This window comes from Gobio gobio (genome assembly GCF_949357685.1).
Source record: "Gobio gobio genome assembly, chromosome: 12".
NCBI classification, from domain to species: domain Eukaryota; kingdom Metazoa; phylum Chordata; class Actinopteri; order Cypriniformes; family Gobionidae; genus Gobio; species Gobio gobio.
Window position 1 is genome coordinate 2223396 of NC_137105.1, and position 24687 is coordinate 2248082.

General features: G+C 33.3%; 1 protein-coding gene across 2 annotated transcripts in view; it reads right to left on the reverse strand.

Moving 5' to 3' along the window:
- Positions 1-24687, reverse strand: part of pak6b (p21 protein (Cdc42/Rac)-activated kinase 6b) — a 50598-nt gene that overhangs the window by 1151 nt on the left and 24760 nt on the right. For both annotated transcript variants that reach the window (XM_079830340.1, XM_079830341.1), the window contains 6 exons: positions 22621-23190; positions 18849-19328; positions 16159-16292; positions 12320-12446; positions 10445-10570; positions 5667-5801 (listed from right to left, as the gene is read on the reverse strand). In XM_079830340.1, coding sequence (XP_079686466.1) covers positions 5667-5801; positions 10445-10570; positions 12320-12446; positions 16159-16292; positions 18849-19328; positions 22621-23190 — 1572 coding nt within the window. The remainder of the gene's footprint in view (positions 1-5666; positions 5802-10444; positions 10571-12319; positions 12447-16158; positions 16293-18848; positions 19329-22620; positions 23191-24687) is intronic.

The window sequence follows — 24687 nt, forward strand, 5'->3', positions numbered from 1 at the left end:
TGCTGATTGGTCGTAAAAAAAAAGTTGTGTTCATTGTCTTCGGTTATAAATGAGCGACCATAGGAAATTAATGGGAAATCTGCAAAAAATCTCTGAATATTGGTGTGTACAATCTACAAATCGGCCACAATGCTGGAAAAAAGTACACAACAGTAAAGGGGTGACACTCTAAAACATCAAGAGTGTGATATTGACACACACACACACACACACACACGCACACTTATACACACACACACGCATGCACACTTATACACACACACGCACACTTATACACACACACACGCACACTTATACACGCACACTTATACACACACACGCACACTTATACACGCACACTTATACACACACACGCACACTTATACACATCCACTCACACACACACACACACACACACTTATACACACACACACGCACACTTATACACACACACGCACACTTATACACACACACACACACACGCACACTTATACACACACACACACACGCACACTTATACACACACACACACACTTACACTTATACACATCCACTCACACACACACACACACACCTATACACACACGCACACTTATACACACACACACACACGCACGCACACTTATACACACACACGCACACTTATACACACACACACACACTTATACACACGCACACTTATACACACACACGCACACTTATACACACACACACACACGCACACTTATACACACACACACACACACTTATACACACACACACGCACACTTATACACACACACACACTTACACACACACGCACACTTATACACATCCACTCACACACACACACACACTTATACACACACACACTTACACACACACGCACACTTATACACACACACACGCACACTTATACACATCCACTCACACACACACACTTATACACACACACACCTATGAAAAACTGAGCCTATGAACCACATTTTGATTTTTTAAAAATCACAGCTTCATCAGAATGATATGAAACTTTTCTAGCATTAGGACTGTAAACACACACATAAATTGAGGGCATGAATCGAGCATGCTGATTGGTTGTTAAAAAAAAAAGTAGTGTTCATTGTCTTCGGTTATAAATGACCACCATAGGAAATGAATGGGAAATCAGCAAAAACACAAATTCACAGAAAAAAAAACTATATTTCTAACAAACAAAAAAATATCTAAAACTTTATAATAAATAGTCTTTGAGATTTTTTAAATATATATTCAAATCCATCAACAAATTAAAAAATCATTAAATGTGTTCAAAACAGAACTAGTGAATTCTCAAGCCTCTCCATTGAGACTCTAGTGGTTACACACACGCTATAATTTTCAATGGCAAAAATAGATCATAAAAAATACCATCAAATCATCTCAAAATACAAAATTAAAAAGAAAAAATATTATTGAAGAAAAATAAATTGCATTGATTTTACTGGGGTGGAGGAAGTTAATCTTTAGGTGTCCTGTCACAATGCCACCCCGAAACCAAGAGACCCAGAGGGTTAAGAAGATTTTGGGGGACTTTATGACTTAAATTTTTTTCTGCATGAAATCAGAGTTTTAGAATTATTCATATTAATATTTTGAATTTTAGTTTGTATTTTAAATTTAAGTTTCGGTTAACATTTCTATTAGATTTAGTTTTTAAATATTTAGCTTAAATTTATTTCACAGTATTTTTTATATATATTAAAATATATATTTGGTTTAATTTATATTTATTTCAGTTAATTTCTACATGAAATCAGCGTTTTAGTATTATTTATATTTATATTAATATTTAGAATTTTAGTTTGCATTTATTTTAAGTTTTAGTATTTTTTATGTGCTTTTAATATTTATATTAGTTTTTGTTTTTTAATATTTAGCTAAAATGTATTTTTCAGTTTTTATTACATTTATTTAAAAAAAATATTATTTATATTTGTTTTAATTTATATTTATTTCAATTAATTCCAGCATGAAAGCTGTTTTAGTATTAATATTTTGAGTAATATTTAATATTATTTAGTTTGCATTTTAATTTAAGTTTGATATTTTTACGGGCTTTTAACATTTAAATGTGTAAAAAAATAATCTGTATTTTTTTTTTATAAAATGTTTATATATATATATATATATATTAGGGATGCAACACTACAGTTAGTCCACGCTCAATACACACCTCGGTTTTTAACCACGGTTTTCGGTTGGGTTCTGATGGCTTGTCACATCAGTTTTTTGTTATTCTATTCTTAGGCGACAGGAACAGCAAGAGGTTAAGGAGAAAAAAGACTATTTTTTATTGCAATACTCTTTCTTTATTTTACTTAAAAGAATTTAAAAACCTTATTTAAACTTAAAACTTTACTTAAAAAAAAAACTAAAAGCTGCTGTATTAGTTCTTCTGTCAAGAGCAGTGAGTGATTTTCTCTTTGTCTTTTGTTGTATTAACATTAAAGGGATATTTCACTCAAAACTGAAAATTCTGTCATCGAGAAATGAATACAGGTTTGAAACAACATTAGAGTGAGTAAATAATGACATAATTTTAGAGGTGAACTGTCCCTTTAAGGACAGCGTGTTCACTATAGGCTGCGCCGCTGTCAATTAAAGACCTGCGCTCATCTAATATACACACACACACTGACTTTACTTTCACTTTACACATAACCGACTGTGTTTATGTAAACCTTGTGTGTATTTGACAGTATTAACGCAGTAAGACGACTACTTAGTCCAGTAATCACGTGTTTGACAGGCTTTTAGTGCGCGCGCTCAAAAAAGTGCATGTTTAACCGGCAAGGCTGTAAAACACATGCAAATAATGAACTTTGGTGATTGTGAATAACTCTAGTGTCCCGTGAGTATAACTCCACCACTAACCTGTGATGTGAATGTGTGTTGTTGTTCAGTATATGATGGAGGCAAATTATAGAATTTGGAGAAAAATTATTAATTAAATGCAAAACCGAGAAAACCGCAATTCACAAGCGCGTATTGAACCGTGAATGCCGTACCGAACGGTTCAATATTATATTGAGAATTGTGGCATCCCTAATATATTATATATATATTTATTTAATTAATTAATTCCTGCATGAAATCAGTGTTGTTTTAGTATTATTAATATTTTTAGTTCTATTAGTTTTTTAATATTTAGCTTAAATTTATTTTTCAGTATTTTTTACATTTATTTAAAAAAATATATATTTGTTTTAATTTATATTTATTTCAGTTATTTCTACATGAAATCAGAGTTGTTTTAGTTTATATTAATATTTAGAATTTTATTTTTAATTTTATTTTTAAGTTTTAGTATTTGTATGTGCTTTTAACATTCTATTAGTTTTTAAATATTTAGCTTAAATTTATTTTCCAGATTTTATTACATTTAAAAAAATATTTATTTATATGTTTTAATTTATATTTATTTCAATTAATTCCTGCATGAAATCATTGTTGTTTTAATATTATTCATATTAATATTTTGAGTAATATTTAATATTATTTAGTTTGCATTTTAATTTAAGTTTGTTATTTTTTATGCGCTTTTAACATTTAAATATTTGGTTAAAAAAATCTGTATGTTTATGTTTTGTTTTTAACGTGTTTTTGGTAACTTTAAAATAAGGTTGCATTAGTTAACAAGAACAAACTCTGTTAAAGCATTTATTATTATTATTATTAATTTTAACATGTACTAATACATTATAGTTGCATCTGTTGATGATATTTAATGGGCCTGAGCGAAGAGATGAAGTGAATAATAATGAATGATGTATTGTGGATTAATAAACAGTGTGATGAATGAGTGTGAGATGATGAATGAGTGTGAGATGATGAATGAGTGTGAGATGAAGAAAGAGTGTGAGATGAAGAAAGAGTGTGAGATGATGAAAGAGTGTGAGATGAAGAAAGAGTGTGAGATGAAGAAAGAGTGTGAGATGATGAAAGAGTGTGAGATGATGAATGAGTGTGAGATGAAGAAAGAGTGTGAGATGATGAAAGAGTGTGAGATGATGAAAGAGTGTGAGATGATGAATGAGTGTGAGATGATGAAAGAGTGTGAGATGATGAAAGAGTGTGAGATGATGAAAGAGTGTGAGATGATGAATGAGTGTGAGATGATGAATGAGTGTGAGATGATGAATGAGTGTGAGATGAAGAAAGAGTGTGAGATGAAGAAAGAGTGTGAGATGATGAAAGAGTGTGAGATGATGAAAGAGTGTGAGATGATGAAAGAGTGTGAGATGATGAATGAGTGTGAGATGATGAATGAGTGTGAGATGAAGAAAGAGTGTGAGATGATGAAAGAGTGTGAGATGATGAAAGAGTGTGAGATGATGAAAGAGTGTGAGATGATGAAAGAGTGTGAGATGATGAATGAGTGTGAGATGATGAATGAGTGTGAGATGAAGAAAGAGTGTGAGATGATGAAAGAGTGTGAGATGATGAAAGAGTGTGAGATGATGAAAGAGTGTGAGATGATGAAAGAGTGTGAGATGATGAAAGAGTGTGAGATGATGAAAGAGTGTGAGATGATGAATGAGTGTGAGATGAAGAAAGAGTGTGAGATGATGAAAGAGTGTGAGATGATGAATGAGTGTGAGATGAAGAAAGAGTGTGAGATGATGAAAGAGTGTGAGATGATGAAAGAGTGTGAGATGATGAAAGAGTGTGAGATGATGAATGAGTGTGAGATGAAGAAAGAGTGTGAGATGATGAAAGAGTGTGAGATGATGAATGAGTGTGAGATGAAGAAAGAGTGTGAGATGATGAAAGAGTGTGAGATGATGAAAGAGTGTGAGATGATGAATGAGTGTGAGATGAAGAAAGAGTGTGAGATGATGAAAGAGTGTGAGATGATGAAAGAGTGTGAGATGATGAAAGAGTGTGAGATGATGAATGAGTGTGAGATGATGAAAGAGTGTGAGATGATGAAAGAGTGTGAGATGATGAAAGAGTGTGAGATGATGAATGAGTGTGAGATGATGTAAGAGTGTGAGATGATGAAAGAGTGTGAGATGATGAAAGAGTGTGAGATGATGAAAGAGTGTGAGATGATGAATGAGTGTGAGATGATGTAAGAGTGTGAGATGATGAAAGAGTGTGAGATGATGAAAGAGTGTGAGATGATGAAAGAGTGTGAGATGATGAATGAGTGTGAGATGATGAATGAGTGTGAGATGATGAAAGAGTGTGAGATGATGAAAGAGTGTGAGATGATGAAAGAGTGTGAGATGATGAATGAGTGTGAGATGATGAATGAGTGTGAGATGATGAATGAGTGTGAGATGATGAAAGAGTGTGAGATGATGAATGAGTGTGAGATGATGAAAGAGTGTGAGATGATGAAAGAGTGTGAGATGATGAAAGAGTGTGAGATGATGAAAGAGTGTGAGATGATGAATGAGTGTGAGATGATGAATGAGTGTGAGATGATGAAAGAGTGTGAGATGATGAAAGAGTGTGAGATGATGAAAGAGTGTGAGATGATGTAAGAGTGTGAGATGATGAATGAGTGTGAGATGATGAAAGAGTGTGAGATGATGAAAGAGTGTGAGATGATGAAAGAGTGTGAGATGATGAAAGAGTGTGAGATGATGAAAGAGTGTGAGATGATGTAAGAGTGTGAGATGATGAAAGAGTGTGAGATGATGTAAGAGTGTGTTCTTGACCTTGCTGGTGTTCCTGGCGCTCGGGGCCGGCTCGTCCCTCAGTCTCTTCATCGCTGCTATCGGCGTCTCACTGAAGTACGGCGGCTCTCCATCCACCATCTCCACCACCATGATCCCCAGAGACCACACGTCCACCTACACACACACACACACACACACACACGTCACATGATCACTCAGAGACCACACGTCCACCTACACACACACACACACACACACACACACACACACACACACACACACACACGTCACATGATCACTCAGAGACCACACGTCCACCTACACACACACACACACACACACACACACGTCACATGATCACTCAGAGTCACCATCTCCACCACCATGATCCCCAGAGACCACACGTCCACCTACACACACACACACACACACACACACACACACACACACACACACACACGTCACATGATCACTCAGAGTCACCATCTCCACCACCATGATCCCCAGAGACCACACGTCCATCTACACACACACACACACACACACACACACACACACACACACACGTCACATGATCACTCAGAGACCACACGTCCACCTACACACACACACACACACACACACACGACCCCCAGAGACCACACATCCACCTACACACACACCACCAGTTAATGCACAAACAACGGACAATTATATCTTCACCAAAATAATGTTCACAAAGATTAATAAATGTTTTTTAAAATATATTGTTCTTTAATGCATTAACGTTCAGACGCCACGGGTGAGGGAAATATACAGCGGAGCAAAAAAGTATTTAGTGAGCCACCAATTGTGCAAGTTCTCCCACTTAAAAGGATGAGAGAGGCCTGTAATCTCCATCATAGCTACACTTCAACTACGAGAGACAGAATGAGAGAAAAACATCCAGAAAATCACATTGTCTGATTTTTAAAGAATTAATTTGCAAATTATGGTGGAAAATAAGTATTTGTTCAATAACAAAAGTTCATCTCAACACTTTGTTATATACCCTGTGTTGGCAATGACAGAGGTCAAATGTTTTCTGTAAGTCTCCGCAGGTTTCTCCACTGTGCTGGTAGTTTGGCCCATTCCTCATGCAGATCTCCACTAGAGCACTGATGTTTTGGGGCTCCCTCCAAAGATTTTCTATGGGGTTGAGATCTGGAGCCTGCCTAGGCCACTCCAGGACCTTGAAATGCTTCTTCCGAAGCCACTCCTTCGTTGCCCGGGCGGTGTGTTTGGGATCTTAGTCATGCTGAAAGACCCAGCCTCGTTTCATCTTCAATGCCCTTGCTGATGGAAGGAGGTTTTTACTCAAAATCTCACCATACATGGCCCCATTCATTTTTACCTTTACATGGATCAGTCGTCCTGGTCCCTTTGCAGAAATAGAGACAGAGCGTATTTAGGCCACGCCCACACCGGGGGCAAAACAATCCAACGCTCTCCATTGACTTTGTATTGCGTGAGGCTGCCTCATTGTCATTTCGGACTTATAACAAAAAACAGAACAATGTCTAAAAGCTGATATGTGACAAAGTGTACAGCAAACAAGCTAAAAAACACAGAAATAAGTTGTATAAACTGTCGACCCAAAAAAATGAGAGTTTAAGGAGACAAAAGTGGATAAAGGCAGTAAAACGTGACGCTTCAGCTGAAGAATGGGGACATTTTGGGATCCTGACACTCAGTATGTCTCAGTGTGCCTATGTGTGCAGTAAATATGTTGTCACTTAAGTCAAATATCCAAATGTCAGTTTTATATATGATATTTCCTGTCTCTGATGACGTTCTCCTCTAGTGTGTGTCGTTCTCAGTGTAATATAACGTGTCTCAATGGCCTGTATCCACTGTCCTTAAACGCTCGTTTTTTGGGTCAACAGCTTATAAAAACGTCTGGGTTTTTGGTTGTGGGTTTTGTTTAGCTTGTTTGCTGTACACTTTGTCACATATCAGCTTTTAGACATTGTTCTGTTTTTTGTTATAAGTCCGAAATGACAAGGAGGCGCTTCACGCAATACAAAGTCAATGGAGAGCGTTCGATTGCCCCTTTTTTGTAGGTGACCAAATACTTATTTTCCACCATAATTTGCAAATAAATTCTTTAAAAATCAGACTGTGATTTTCTGGATTTTTTCTCTCATTCTGTCTCTCGTAGTTGAAGTGTAGCTATGATGGAGATTACAGGCCTCTCTCATCCTTTTAAGTGGGAGAACTTGCACAATTGGTGGCTGACTAAATACTTTTTTGCCCCACTGTATATTTGTATTAAATCTAATTTATTTATATTTTAGCTTAAATTATTACAATTTTATATTTTACATTCTATAATATTATATTTGGCTCATTTTAATTACATTTTTATACACTATCATATGTTAATTTAACATTCAATAATCTCTTTATTTGAATCTAATTTATTTATTTAATTAATTTTCTTTCTTTTTTTCTCTAGACTTTTAAGGAAATTTATGAATATGAAATTATTTAAATTATAAATTAACCAAATGTATTTAATTGTACTTGTTTCATCAGTAAGACATTAAAACATGTTTTTGGACATGCTAACAAATGTGCTAATGCTGGAAACATGCTAATTTGACATGATATATATATATATATATATAAATAATGGTTTCTCTAAACTTTTGAACATTTATTTATAGTTTTTTTTATTTATAATTAATAATAAAGTTTTATTTATACATTTTTCATTTGTTGATTCTAATTTATTTATTTACTTATTTAATTATTATTATTATAATCACATTTTTACAGTTTTACTTTAGGCTTTTCCACATATACTGCATTTATTTAACATTTTTACATTTTAAACTTTATCATATGTTAATTTTACATTTAATAATTTCTTTATTTATTTGAATCTAATTGATTTATTTAGTTATTTAAGCAAATGTATGAATAATAAATTAATTCAATGTATAAGTAATAAATGTATTTCACTTTTATATATCACTTTTAAGATTAAAATCTTATTGTAAAGTGTTAATAACATCAGTTTAGTTGATCATAGTGTTGTCAAAAGTACAGACAACAATACCAATTCAGTACTGAAATGTCAAAAATCTGTGTTCATACAGTCCTTCCAGAAAAATGCGGCTTTTTTTTGTGATTGTTGCGGGCAAAAATCCTTGATTATGCGGCACGTTTTCTTAAAAAATGCGATGAAAAATGCGGGATATTTATGCAATTTTATGCGATAAAATTGCGGGAACTTGCAAAAACTGCGGTTTGATGAGAAAGAGAAAAAAAGCACTATCACACTATCATGCTGGAATATTTAAGTTCTCATCTTGTTTTATTGAAGACCTTAATAAAGACACGGCTCAAATTTACAAAACATTTAGTCAATCAAGTTCTGTAGCTTTACAAAAGGAATATGCTACAACTTCTGAAAAAATTAATAAATAACATCTGTTTTACAGATGTCGCTATACAAAACAGACATTTGAGTGCTTCCAATGCACAAAGTGCAATCTCTTAAAGGGTTAGTTCACCTAAAAATGAAAATTCTGTCATTAATGACTTCCCTTTATGTTGTTGGACACAAATTAAGATATTTTAGTTGAATTCCGATGGCTCAGAAAGGCCTCCATTGGCACAATGTACACTCTCAAGACCCATAAAAGGTAGCCTACTAAAGACGTCGTTACAAAGTCCATCTCACTACAGTGGTTCTACAATAACTTTATGAAGCGATGAGAATAGTTATTGTGTGCAAAAAAAACTAAATAACGACTTATATAGTGATGACTGATTTCAAAACACAGCATCATGATGCTATGAATCATCGAGTCGATTCATGATTCGGATCGCGTGTCAAACTGCTGAAATACGTGACTTTGGCGATCCAACCCGCTGAATCGACTCACTGATTCATATCGCTTCAAACCGCTGAATCAACTCATTGATTCATAACGCTTCAAACCGCTGAATCGACTCATTGATTCATAACGCTTCAAACCGCTGAATCAACTCATTGATTCATAACGCTTCAAACCGCTGAATCGACTCATTGATTCATAACGCTTCAAACCGCTGAATCAACTCATTGATTCATAACGCTTCAAACCGCTGAATCAACTCATTGATTCATAACGCTTCAAACCGCTGAATCGACTCATTGATTCATAACGCTTCAAAGCTGTGTTTTGAAATCAGTCAGCACACAGGGAAACTGCTTTGCTCTTTTGCTGTTATTTTTGTTGGCCAATGGGAGTTTGTGCTTCATCATGGTTTCACCGGTATCTATGGTTTCTCCACGGGGTTTGAAGCTTTTCGATGACGTTCGCGTCGGGTAATCACGTCACTTCAAAACGTTCCCATGGCAATAGGCGGAAATGGCGGCTCTTGTGTGAAGTAAACGAAAATTTTTCAACTTTCTGCTAATATATATGACTTTTTTTGCAACGAAAATGCGGGGATTATGAAATCATGCTAGCCCCGCATATTTTGCACGCGGAAATAGGCAATTTATGCGGCGAAAGTGCGGCGTATTTGAAAAAATGCGGCCCCCGCATGAATATGCGGACTTTGGCTGATTATGCGTTAAATCACGCGATCGCATAATCGCGTTTTTCTGGAGGGACTGTTCATAGCTGGAATCATAAACCCCTCTGATTGGCCATTGCATTCACACGCTCATCAGACGTGTCTGTGATTGGCTACAATGATCAACGGCAATCACGGACGCCAATCAGAAGTGTTTACGATTCCAGCTCAACAGCGCTCAAAGTTTCAGGCTCTGGTGTTCATGAGGGGCGGAGTTTGCTGACCTCAGTGCCATACGGGGTCTTTGAGACGACCTCAGGGGCCATCCAGTACGGCGTCCCCACTAACGACTTCCTCTTGGGGATGTCTTTACTGATCTGAGCGCAGAAGCCGAAGTCCGACAGTTTGACCTGGAACACAAGGAGAAGGAGAGCGTGCATCACTACACAAAGAACAACTTCAGTCTTTAAACCTCACTCTTAATTCAGGCCCTGGTTTTGGTCGATCAACATCGACACAGTTTAAAGAGGTCATGAGTTGACCTTTTGACATAGAGGTCACTGTACTGTAGGAATATCCTGCAAGTTTCAGAACTCAAAACTTCCTTTTTCAGCTTTAACTGAAACCAAGCTCAGAAAACAACTCGTTTCGGATTTTGTCACATTATGACATCATAGTGTGATGGCCACTTCTACATCATCGCCTCTTTAGCCCCGCCCTTAGACAAGATTTGAAGTGCCGAGTTGTGGAAAAGCTCGTGATTCGCTGTTCTTTCCTTTGCTTCTGCATTGATGGGGTTAATGCGCTGGATTATTATCGGATACAGCGAAAGAACGATGCCATTCGCTGTAATCCTGAACAAAAGCTTCAGTTCGTCATCAGTAAGACATTACAACACGCTTGTGGACATGCTAGCAAACGTGCTAAATCATTCTGGCAACATGTTAATCCATACTAGCTACATGCTAGCAAAACTTTATTCATGCTAACATGCTAATAACATAATTCAGTGCTAACAAAATGCTAAAACATGCTAGTAACATAATTAATGCTAAAACATGCTAGCAACATCATGTTAACAAAATGTTAACATGTTAAACTGTTATCAAAATGTTAACTCATACTAGCAACATGCTAATTAAATGCTAGCAGCGTGTGTTAAAACATATTTAATGTTTAAATGTTTTTTGCTATCAAAATGTTAAATAATGCTAGCAAAAAGCAAATTCAAAAACATGTTTGGAACATGCTAATTAATGCTGACTATATAATAAAATGCTAAAAAGTTAAATCATGCTAACAAAATGCTAATTCATTTTAACAAACGTGTTAACAATTCATGTTAACAACATGCTAGCAAAACATGTTAATTAATACTAACAAACGTGCTAATTCATGTTAACAACACGATAATTAATGCTAACAACATGTTAGCGACATGTTAAATCATGCTAGAAACATGTTAATTCATGTTAACAACATGCTATTTCATGTTAACAAAATGCTAACATCTTAAATCATGCTAGCACTTACAACATGTTAAATCTTGCTAGCAAAATGTTAACACCATGTTAAATCATGCTAGTGACATGCTAATTCATGTTAAATCATGTCAACTCATGCTAACAGTAAGCTAATTAATGTTAACTACATGTTAAAACATGCTATTTAATGTATTCAAGCTAAATAATGCTAACAACATGCTACTTCATGTTAACAAAATGTTAAATCATGTTAACAAAATGCCAATTCATGCTAGTGACATGCTAACCGTGTCATAAAACATGTTAGAAAAATGTTAAACCATGCTAGCAACATGCTAATTCATGTTAAATCCTGTTAGTAACATGTTAATTCATGCTAACAAAATTCTAAAACATAGTTGAAACATGCTAATTCATGCTAGTAAAAACATTTTTTTTTACTTTTTCTGGGAAAAACCTTACGTAAAAAGTTATTTTAAACTTTCAGGCTTGGCTTTGTCAAGCACAGACATCACAGTTTGTCATCAAACTTTACTCATCTATCAAAAACAGGATTGAAAGTATATTATTACTTCTAAATTACTTCTAAATGACATGACCCTTTTAAATCCGGTCTGGCTAGTCTGTTTACTACTGACACATTAGCATTGAGAGGATGGAGTAGCATCAGCTCACCCTGCCGTCCAGAGTCAGTAAGATGGAGTCACTCTTGATGTCTCTGTGAATGACGCCCTGAGCGTGAAGATAACAGAGCGCCTGCAGGACGGACTCACACACCGTCGCAATCTGCTCCTCTGTCAGTCTAAACACACACACACACACACACACACACACACACACAAATATGATAATAACTGATAATCATCATTAATGTTTCCTGAGCATCATATCCTCATATGAGAGTGATCAGTGAAGGGTCATGTGACACTGAAGACTGGAGTAATGATGATAAATGCAGTTTTGATCACAGGAATACATTACTCTTTACTATATATTCACATACAGAACAACTGTTTTACACTGGAATAATATTTCATAATTTTACTGCATTTTTGATTAAATAAATGCAGGTTTGATCACAGGAATAAATAACATTTTACAAAATATTCATTTAGAAAACAGCTCTTTTAAACTGGAATAATATTTCATAATTTTACTGTATTTTTGATCAGATAAATTCAGCTTTGATCATAGAAATAAATTACATTTTACTTTATTTTCACATAGAAAACAGCTGATTTACACTGGAATAATATTTCATAATTTTACTGTATTTTTGATTAAATAAATGCAGCTTTGATCACAGAAATAATTTATATTTTACTATATTTTCACATAGAGAACAGCTGATTTACACTGGAATAATATTTCATAATTTTACTGTATTTTTTATTAAATAAATTCAGCTTTGATCACAGAAATAATTTTTATTTTACTATATTTTCAAATAGAAAACAGCTGTTTTACACTGGAATAATATTTCATAATTTTACTGTATTTTTGATTAAATAAATTCAGCTTTGATCACAGGAATAAATTATATTTTACTATATTTTCAAATAGAAAATAGCTGTTTTACACTGGAATAATATTTCATAATTTTACTGTATTTTTGATTAAATAAATTCAGCTTTGATCACAGAAATAATTTATATTTTACTATATTTTCAAATAGAAAACAGCTGTTTTAAACTGGAATAATATTTCATAATTTTACTGTATTTTTGATTAAGTAAATGCAGGTTTGATCACAGAAATAAATTACATTTTTACAAAATATTCATATAGAAAACAGCTGTTTTACACTGGAATAATATTTCATAATCTTACTGTATTTTTGATTAAATAAATGCAGGTTTGATCACAGAAATAAATTACATTTTACAAAATATTCATATAGAAAACAGCTGATTTACACTGAAATAATATTTCATAATTGTGCTGTATTTTTTATTAAATAAATGCAGCTTTGATCACAGAAATAAATTACATTTTACAACATTTTCAAATAGAAAACAGCTGATTTACACTGGAATAATATTTCATAATTTTACTGTATTTTTGATTAAATAAATTAAGCTTTGATCACAGAAATAATTTATATTTTACTATATTTTCACATAGAGAACAGCTGGTTTAAACTGGAATAATATTTGATAATTTTACTGCATTTTTGATTAAGTAAATGCAGGTTTGATCACAGAAATAAATTACATTTTTACAAAATATTCATATAGAAAACAGCTGTTTTACACTGGAATAATATTTCATAATCTTACTGTATTTTTGATTAAATAAATGCAGGTTTGATCACAGAAATAAATTACATTTTACAAAATATTCATATAGAAAACAGCTGATTTACACTGAAATAATATTTCATAATTGTGCTGTATTTTTTATTAAATAAATGCAGCTTTGATCACAGAAATAAATTACATTTTACAACATTTTCAAATAGAAAACAGCTGATTTACACTGGAATAATATTTCATAATTTTACTGTATTTTTGATTAAATAAATTAAGCTTTGATCACAGAAATAATTTATATTTTACTATATTTTCACATAGAGAACAGCTGGTTTAAACTGGAATAATATTTCATAATTTTACTGCATTTTTGATTAAATAAATTCAGCTTTGATCACAGAAATAATTTATATTTTACTATATTTTCAAATAGAAAACAGCTGGTTTACACTGGAATAATATTTCATAATTTTACTGCATTTTTGATTAAATAAATGCAGTTTTGATCACAGAAATAAATTATATTTTACTATATTTTCAAATAGAAAACAGCTGTTTTAAACTGGAATAATATTTCATAATTTTACTGTATTTTTGATTAAATAAATGCAGCTTTGATCACAGAAATAAATTATATTTTACTATATTTTCAAATAGAAAACAGCTGTTTTAAACTGGAATAATATTTCATAATTTTACTGTATTTTTGATTAAATAAATTAAGCTTTGATCACAGAAATAATTTATATTTTACTATATTTTCACATAGAGAACAGCTGGTTTAAACTGGAATAATATTTCATAATTTTACTGTATTTTTGATTAAATAAATTCAGCTTTGATCACAGAAATAATTTATATTTTACTATATTTTCAAATAGAAAACAGCTGGTTTACACTGGAATAATATTTCATAATTTTACTGCATTTTTGATTAAATAAATGCAGTTTTGATCACAGAAATAAATTATATTTTACTATATTTTCAAATAGAAAACAGCTGGTTTACACTGGAATAATATTTCATAATTTTACTGTATTTTTTATTAAATAAATGCAGCTTTGATCACAGAAATAAATGACATTTTACTATATTTTCAAATAGAAAACAGCTGATTTACACTGGAATAATATTTCATAATTTTACTGTATTTTTGATTAAATAAATTCAGCTTTGATCACAGAAATAATTTATATTTTACTATATTTTCAAATAGAAAACAGCTGTTTTAAACTGGAATAATATTTCATAATTTTACTGTATTTTTTATTAAATAAATGCAGCTTTGATCACAGAAATAAATGACATTTTACTATATTTTCAAATAGAAAACAGCTGATTTACACTGGAATAATATTTCATAATTTTACTGTATTTTTGATTAAATAAATGCAGCTTTGATCACAGAAATAAATGACATTTTACTATATTTTAAATAGAAAACAGCTGATTTACACTGGAATAATATTTCATAATGTTACTGTATTTTTGATTAAATAAATGCAGGTTTAATCACAGTAATAAATTAAATTGTACTATATATCCACATACAGAACAGCTGTTTTACACTGGAATAATATTTCATAATTTTACTGTATTTTTGATTAAATAAATGCAGGTTTGATCACAGAAATAAATTACATTTGACTAAATATTCATATAGAGAACAGCTGATCTACACTGGAGGAATATTTCACCGTTTTACTGTATTTATGATAAAATAAACGCAGTCTTGGTGAGCAGAAGAGACTTCAATCTTACTGACCTGAAATTCTTTTGAGCGCTTGTCTAATGCATTGCATACTTGCATAATGTATTGCAAAACGTATTCCACAAAACCAGGGCTGACTTCACCGCAGGCATTTAAGAGAGTGTGAGGAACATCAATAAAGAGCTTCTGAGCAATCACTGTAAAAACAAACTCAACGGTGCTTGGAGAGTTTCCAAATTGTTATGTAACTCTTTCCTTAGAGCAGACTGAGGTGAAGAGCAGAAGAGCTCCAGAGGATGTTTTGCATGGATTGATCTTCAGATGAGCATTTCTACACTTTCCTTATCCAATCTTTTTTCCCCCTCGTCTCAAGAAATATCTGCGTACACACGAGAGCACTGAAACCGACTCAAAGCGGTGTAGTACACATGCCAGGCCAGCGTGTGGCGCTGTAATTATGTGTGGACGGGGCCTGTTTCAGTCTCTAAAGCAACAGCACACTCTCCTCAACATCACGTGTGTTAAAGAAGAAGTGAAACTAGTTGATTACCTGGTTTCTGAGACGATGTTGGTTAGAGCGCCGCCCTGCAGGTACTCCATGATCACCCACAGCTCTTCACCCACCAGGGCACTCTTGTACATCTCCACCACGTTTTTATGACTGTAGTCTCGCATGATCACCACCTGCGAGTAATGACATCCAGAAATCATTTTTACGCTTACATATAAATATTAGGGCTGTCAAAAGATTAATCGCGATTAATCGCATCCAAAATAAAAGTTTGTGTTTACATAATATATGTGTGTGTACTCTGTTAATTATTATTTATATATAAATACACACACATTCATGTATATATTTCAGAAATATTTGCATGTATATACTGTATATACATTTATATAATCTATAATATATATAAATATAAATGTTTTATATATAAAAATAATATTTTTTTCTTAAATATATACATGCTTGTGTGTGTATTTATATATAAATAATAATTAGTACACACACATATATTATGTAAACACAAACTTTTATTTTGGATGCGATTAATCGCGATTAATCTTTTGACAGCCCTAATATATATATATATATACACACACACACTATATAAAGTATTTTTATAATTATAACAGTGATATATATAAACATATTAGTGCTGTCAAGTCGATTAATCGCGATTAATTGCATCCAAAATAAAAGTTTGTTTACATAATATATGTGTGTGTACTGTGTATAATTATTATGTATATTTGAATACACACACATACACGTATAAATACATGTTACATTTAATAAATATTTGCATGTAAATTATGTATATATTTATATAATTTATATTAGATATAAATATATTAGATATAAACATACATTTTGTTCTTAAATATATACATGCATGTGTGTGTATTTATATATACACTTTGACAGGACTAATAAATAAATAATTAAATATATACACATTTTATTTATGATATATTTAATTGTTATATTTAAAAAAAAAGTACATTTATATTTATAAATGTTAAAAAGTGTAATAATTTAATAGTGTAAATTTATATATAAATATAAATATGCATTTTTAAATATATATATATATATATATATATATATATATATATATATATATATATATATATATATATATATATATATATATATATATATATATATATATACATACATACAAACACACACTTTTAAATATTAAGTGCAAAACTTAATATATAAATAGATATATATAGTTATATAATTTTAATATTTTAAAATTAATTAATTTTAATATAATATTATATATAAATGTTTAGAATATATTTATTAGGGCTGTCAAAAGATTAATCGCGATTAATCGCATCCAAAATAAAAGTTTGTGTTTACATAATATATGTGTGTGTCCTCTGTTAATTATTATGTATATATAAATACACACACAAGCATGTATATATTTAATAAATATTTGCATGTATATACTGTATATACATTTATATAATCTATAATATATAAAAATATAAATGTTTTATATATAAAAATAATATTTTTTTTCTTAAATATATACATGCTTGTGTGTGTATTTATATATAAATAATAATACACACATACATGTATAAATACATGTTACATTTAATTAATATTTGCATGTAAATTATGTATATATTTATATAATTTATATTAGATATAAATATATTAGATATAAACATACATTTTGTTCTTAAATATATACATGCATGTGTGTGTATTTATATATACACATAATAATCATACACAGTGCATATATATATATATATATATATATATATATATATATATATATTATGTAAAAAAACGTTTATTTTGGATGTGATTAATCGATTTGACAGCACTAATAAATAAATAAATATATACACATTTTTATTTATGATATATTTAATTGTTATATTTAAAAAAAGTAAATTTATATTTATACATGTTAAAAAGTGTAATAATTTAATAGTGTAAAAAAATTGTATATACAATTACATATATATAATTTTTACACCTTTTTACATATATAAATATAAATAAGCATTTTTAAATATATATATATAATATATATATATATATATATATATATATATATATATATATATATATATATATATATATATATATATATATATATATATATATATACATACAAACACACACTTTTAAATATTAAGTGTAAAACTTAATATATAAATAGATATAGTTATATAATTTTAATATTTCAAAATTAATTAATTTTAATATAATATTATATATAAATGTTTAGAATATATTTATTAGGGCTGTCAAAAGATTAATCGCATCCAAAATAAAAGTTTGTGTTTACATAATATATGTGTGTGTACTCTGTTAATTATTATTTATATATAAATACACACACAAGCATGTATATATTTAAGAGAAAAATATAATTTTTATATATAAAACATTTATATTTATATATATTATAGATTAAATTAATGTATATACATGCAAATATTTCTTAAATATATACATGAATGTGTGTGTATTTATATATACATAATAATTAACAGAGGACACACGCATATATTATGTAAACACAAACTTTTATTTTGGATGCGATTAATCGTGATTAATCTTTTGACAACCCTAATATTTATACTTTCATTATTTATTTTTAGCATATATAAATTCATCATTTCCGAAGGGCTTGATCCCTTTAGATTTGTTTAACTTCTGGTTCAGTTTTGTTTTCAGATTATAATAAGTCCTACTTCGTTGAAGAGCAGTTCTCTCCTCTGCTGCTTCCTCAGGTCCATCATCTTCACCGCGACCTGGCGTCCGCTGTGCTTCTCCCGTGCGATGCAAACCACACCCGTGGATCCTTCCCCGATCTTCACAAAGCTCTCCAGGTAAGAGCGAGGGTCCCCCTGGTCCACCACCATCTGCAGGGCGGCTTTAAACTGCTCGTGTGTGACCTTGGGCTGCTCCGGGGCGCTGGAGGGCATCTGGGCCGGCCTCAGACTGGGCGAAGAGGCTCCAGCTGGACTCGCGGATGAGCCTGTGGGGGCAGGTCTGGGCTGGGACGGGCTGTCCTGGGTCAGCGGCCTGGAGGCGGGAACCCCCGAGGTTTGGCTGTCTGTGACGTCATTGGAGGAACGGCGTGTGGTTTGGAGGGGGATTGGTCCATGCCCTGGTTTTGGACTGCTGGTGCTGTTGGGTTTGGAAATGGCTGCATAGGTCGGGGAATTCACCTGCATTTAAAGATAAATATGACGTCTGTTGAGTTCGTCAGACAAAACTAGGAAGCAGCTAAATCACACTGGAAGAATATACTAAAGGAGAAGTTTAATGCAAGCTTTATCAACAACATCTGGCCAGTATTTTTTATCATTAACAAACTATTTCTGTCATTACATCTCTCTGAGTGTTACACATGGTAATGGATATGATCCAGTGTTGATATGTTTGGTCTTGGCGGAAGAGATCTGCTACACTGATGCTGATGATTATTGCTGCTGCTGATGATTATTGCTGCTGCTGATGATTATTGCTGCTACTGATGATTATTGCTGCTGCTGATGATTATTGCTGCTGCTGATGATTATTGCTGCTACTGATGATTATTGCTGCTGATGCTGATGATTATTGCTGCTACTGATGATTATTGCTGCTACTGATGATTATTGCTGCTGATGCTGATGATTATTGCTGCTACTGATGATTATTGCTGCTACTGATGATTATTGCTGCTACTGATGATTATTGCTGATGCTGATGATTATTGCTGATGCTGATGATTATTGCTGCTACTGATGATTATTGCTGCTGATGCTGATGATTATTGCTGCTGATGCTGATGATTATTGCTGCTACTGATGATTATTGCTGCTGATGCTGATGATTATTGCTGCTGATGCTGATGATTATTGCTGCTGATGCTGATGATTATTGCTGCTGCTGATGATGATTATTGCTGCTGCTGATGATTATTGCTGCTGCTGATGATTATTGCTGCTGATGATTATTGCTGCTGCTGATGATTATTGCTGCTACTGATGATTATTGCTGCTGATGCTGATGATTATTGCTGCTACTGATGATTATTGCTGCTACTGATGATTATTGCTGCTACTGATGATTATTGCTGCTACTGATGATTATTGCTGATGCTGATGATTATTGTTGCTACTGATGATTATTGCTGCTGATGATTATTGCTGCTGATGATTATTGCTGCTACTGATGATTATTGCTGCTGATGCTGATGATTATTGCTGCTACTGATGATTATTGCTGCTACTGATGATTATTGCTGCTACTGATGATTATTGCTGATGCTGATGATTATTGTTGCTACTGATGATTATTGCTGCTGATGCTGATGATTATTGCTGCTACTGATGATTATTGCTGCTGATGCTGATGATTATTGCTGCTGATGCTGATGATTATTGCTGCTACTGATGATGATTATTGCTGCTGCTGCTGATATTTGCTGCTGCTGCTGATAATATTTGCTGCTGCTGATGATATTTGCTGCTGCTGATGATATTTGCTGCTGCTGATGATAATATTTGCTGCTGCTGCTGATGATGATATTTTCTGCTGCTGCTGATATTTGCTGCTGCTGATGATGATGATGATGATGTTTGCTGATGATGATGATAGTTGCTGCTGATGATGATATTTGCTGCTGCTGATGATGATGATGATGATGATATTTGCTGATGATGATGATAGTTACTGCTGCTGCTGATATTTGCTGCTGCTGATATTTTCTGCTGCCATTTGCTTCTGCTTATATTTGCTGCGGATATTTACTGTTGCTGATGATGATATTTGCTGCTGCGGCTGATATTTGCTGCTGCTGATGATGATATTTGCTGCTGCTGATGATGATATTTGCTGCTGCTGATGATGATATTTGCTGCTGCGGCTTATATTTGCTGCTGCTGCGGCTGATATTTGCTGCTGCTGATGATGATATTTGCTGCTGCTATTTGCTTCTGCTTATATTTGCTGCGGATATTTACTGTTGCTGATGATGATATTTGCTGCTGCGGCTGATATTTGCTGCTGCTGATGATGATATTTGCTGCTGATGATGATGATATTTGCTGCTGCGGCTGATATTTGCTGCTGCTGCTGATGATATTTGCTGCTGCTGCTGATGATATTTGCTGCTGCTATTTGCTTCTGCTTATATTTGCTGCGGATATTTGCTGTTGCTGATGATGATATTTGCTGCTGAGGCTGATATTTGCTGCTTTTATTGCTGCTGCTGCTGCTGTTATTGCAGCTTCTGTTGATTATTGTTGCTGCTGATATTTGCTGATGCTTCTGATTATTGCTTCTGCTGATGATGATGATGATTATTGCTGCTCCTGATAATTGCTGCTGCTGCTGCTATTTGCTGCTGCTATTTGCTTCTGCTGCTGATGATGATATTTGCTGCTGATGATTATTGCTGCTGCTGATGATATTTGCTGCTGATGATGATTATTGCTGCTGCTGATGATTATTGCTGCTGATGATGATATTTGCTGCTGCTGATGATAATTGCTGCTGTTGATTATTGCTGCTGCTGCTGATGATGATATTTGCTGCTGATGATGATTATTGCTGCTGCTGCTGATGATATTTGCTGCTGATGATGATTATTGCTGCTGATGATGATATTTGCTGCTGATGATGATTATTGCTGCTGATGATGATATTTGCTGCTGATGATGATTATTGCTGCTGCTGCTGATGATATTTGCTGCTGATGATGATTATTGCTGCTGATGATGATATTTGCTGCTGCTGCTGCTGCTGTTGGTTATTGATGCTGCTGCTGATTGTTGGTTATTGATGCTGCTGCTGTTGATGATGCTGCTGCTGTTGGTTATTGATGCTGCTGCTGTTGATTATTGCTGCTATACAATATAGCATACATGAATTACCCATAGCAGATCTATACAGGTGGAGCTGGGGAAGGTGAAGGGTTTCTGAAAGTGCACTGCAACTGCTACAGAAAATGCTGACCAAGCACTTGAAGGTTGAACAGCGAGCTCATTGGCTACTGCTACAGCAGGAACCAATCAGCTGTGCCCTATAGAGAATGATGTGATTGCGAGCAGATTGTGTTAAGGACCCATCAGCTTGCACCATCTAGATAAGCAAACAATAATCATGTCTACAGTTCCGTACTTACAATGGAAGTCTATGGAGCGAGGATAGCGGAGAGAAGAAAAGTGAATCGCGTAATTGTGTTACAGCGCTGTTTTAATTATTTAAAAAAAAGCATCTAAATCTGCATTTTAGTTAATTAGTTAAAAAGCAAACAAGTTCAACTAAAGCATTATTTTGATTATACATGTTGATTCAGTTCAAATCAATAACAGTGTGAATGCTACAAAAATTCATTAGTTATAAAGCAAACTGTTATTGAACTAAATCAACAATGAACATTGTCTTTTAAGAGCTTATTTACAGCTGAAATACAGCTTTACAATCTGCATTGTATAAGCGCTATATATGTATAAATGTGACTTGACACACCTTAAAGTTGTAGGTGGACTGTGGCCTCTTCTGCGTTTCCATCTTCGGCTGTTCTGAGATCAGTTTCGCTCCATTGTTTTCGTTGTATGTGCTGTAGAGACAAGATACAGGTCTCTGGGTGGATTTACCGTCCATTTTAGCGATGGCGAGCCGTTCATGAACAGTCTGGGGTGAGAGTAAAATGTCCCGAGGCATGAGCATCGGTTTCTCCGTGAACATGGTCGCCTCGTGGATTGATTTGGATCTTGTCCGAGAGTCATTGGGGTCTAAGGTGAAGCTCTTCTTGAGATCAGACCTCGGACTTCCACTCTCACTCTGGAAATTTCGGGATTTGGCGTGCCAGTCCAAGTCTGGCTGAACGTTTCTCCGGTTGGCCTCGTTCAGCTCCTGATACTCGTACGTCTCTCCTTCGGCTGACTCGCCCAGGCGACCCAGAGACTGCGCTCTTTTCCGCAGAGAAGGGCTGGTTTTCCTTAAGGAGTTCGAGCTGGTTACAGAGAGTCGACTCATCTGAGCGATCGCCGCAGAAATGTAGTCCTCGTGTCCGATGAAACTGCCACGCACCATTTTCTGGAAGAGAGAGTTCACCACATCAAAACTGACTCTACTTACTCAAAGATAATTGATATTCAGTAATATTATAGATTTGACTGCACTGACACTATCAGATGAGAGACAAACTTGAACCAAAATAATGACGATACTATTGTCTTTTTACAGCGGAATCAAATTTGTTTGATAATTGAACTTTGCACTGCTATCAAACTGAATTGAGTTGAATAACAAATCAACTGAATCAATAATTGAACTTTGCACTGCTATCGAACTGAATCGAGTTGAATAACGAATCAACTGAATCAATAATTGAACTTTGCACTGCTATCGAACTGAATCGAGTTGAATAACGAATCGACTGAATCAAATTTGTTTGATAATTGAACTTTGCACTGCTATCAAACTGAATTGAGTTGAATAACGAATCAACTGAATCAATAATTGAACTTTGCACTGCTATCGAACTGAATCGAGTTGAATAACGAATCGCCTGAATCAAATTTGTTTGATAATTGAACTTTGCACTGCTATCAAACTGAATTGAGTTGAATAACGAATCGACTGAATCAAATTTGTTTGATAATTGAACTTTGCACTGCTATCAAACTGAATTGAGTTGAATAACGAATCAACTGAATCAATAATTGAACTTTTCACTGCTATCGAACTGAATCGAGTTGAATAAAGAATCGACTGAATCAAATTTGTTTGATAATTGAACTTTGCACTGCTATCGAACTGAATTGAGTTGAATAACGAATCGACTGAATCAAATTTGTAATTGAACTTTGCACTGCTATTGAACTGAATTGAGTTGAATAACGAATCGACTGAATCAAATTTGTTTCATAATTGAACTTTGCACTGCTATCGAACTGAATTGAGTTGAATAACGAATCAACTGAATCAAATTTGTTTGATAATTGAACTTTGCACTGCTATTGAACTGAATTGAGTTGAATAACGAATCAACTGAATCAAATTTGTTTGATAATTGAACTTTGCACTGCTATCGAACTGAATTGAGTTGAATAACGAATCAACTGAATCAAATTTGTTTGATAATTGAACTTTGCACTGCTATTGAACTGAATTGAGTTGAATAACGAATCAACTGAATCAAATTTGTTTGATAATTGAACTTTGCACTGCTATCGAACTGAATTGAGTTGAATAACGAATAGGCTGAATCAAATTTGTTTGATAATTGAACTTTGCACTGCTATCGAACTGAATTGAGTTGAATAACGAATCCAATTTGTTTGATAATTGAACTTTGCGCTGCTATCGAACTGAATTGAGTTGAATAACGAATCAACTGAATCCAATTTGTTTGATAATTGAACTTTGCGCTGCTATCGAACTGAATTGAGTTGAATAACGAATCAACTGAATCAAATTTGTTTGATAATTGAACTTTGCACTGCTATCGAACTGAATTGAGTTGAATAACGAATCAACTGAATCAAATTTGTTTCATAATTCATTAACTTCGCAACGTTGACACTGTTA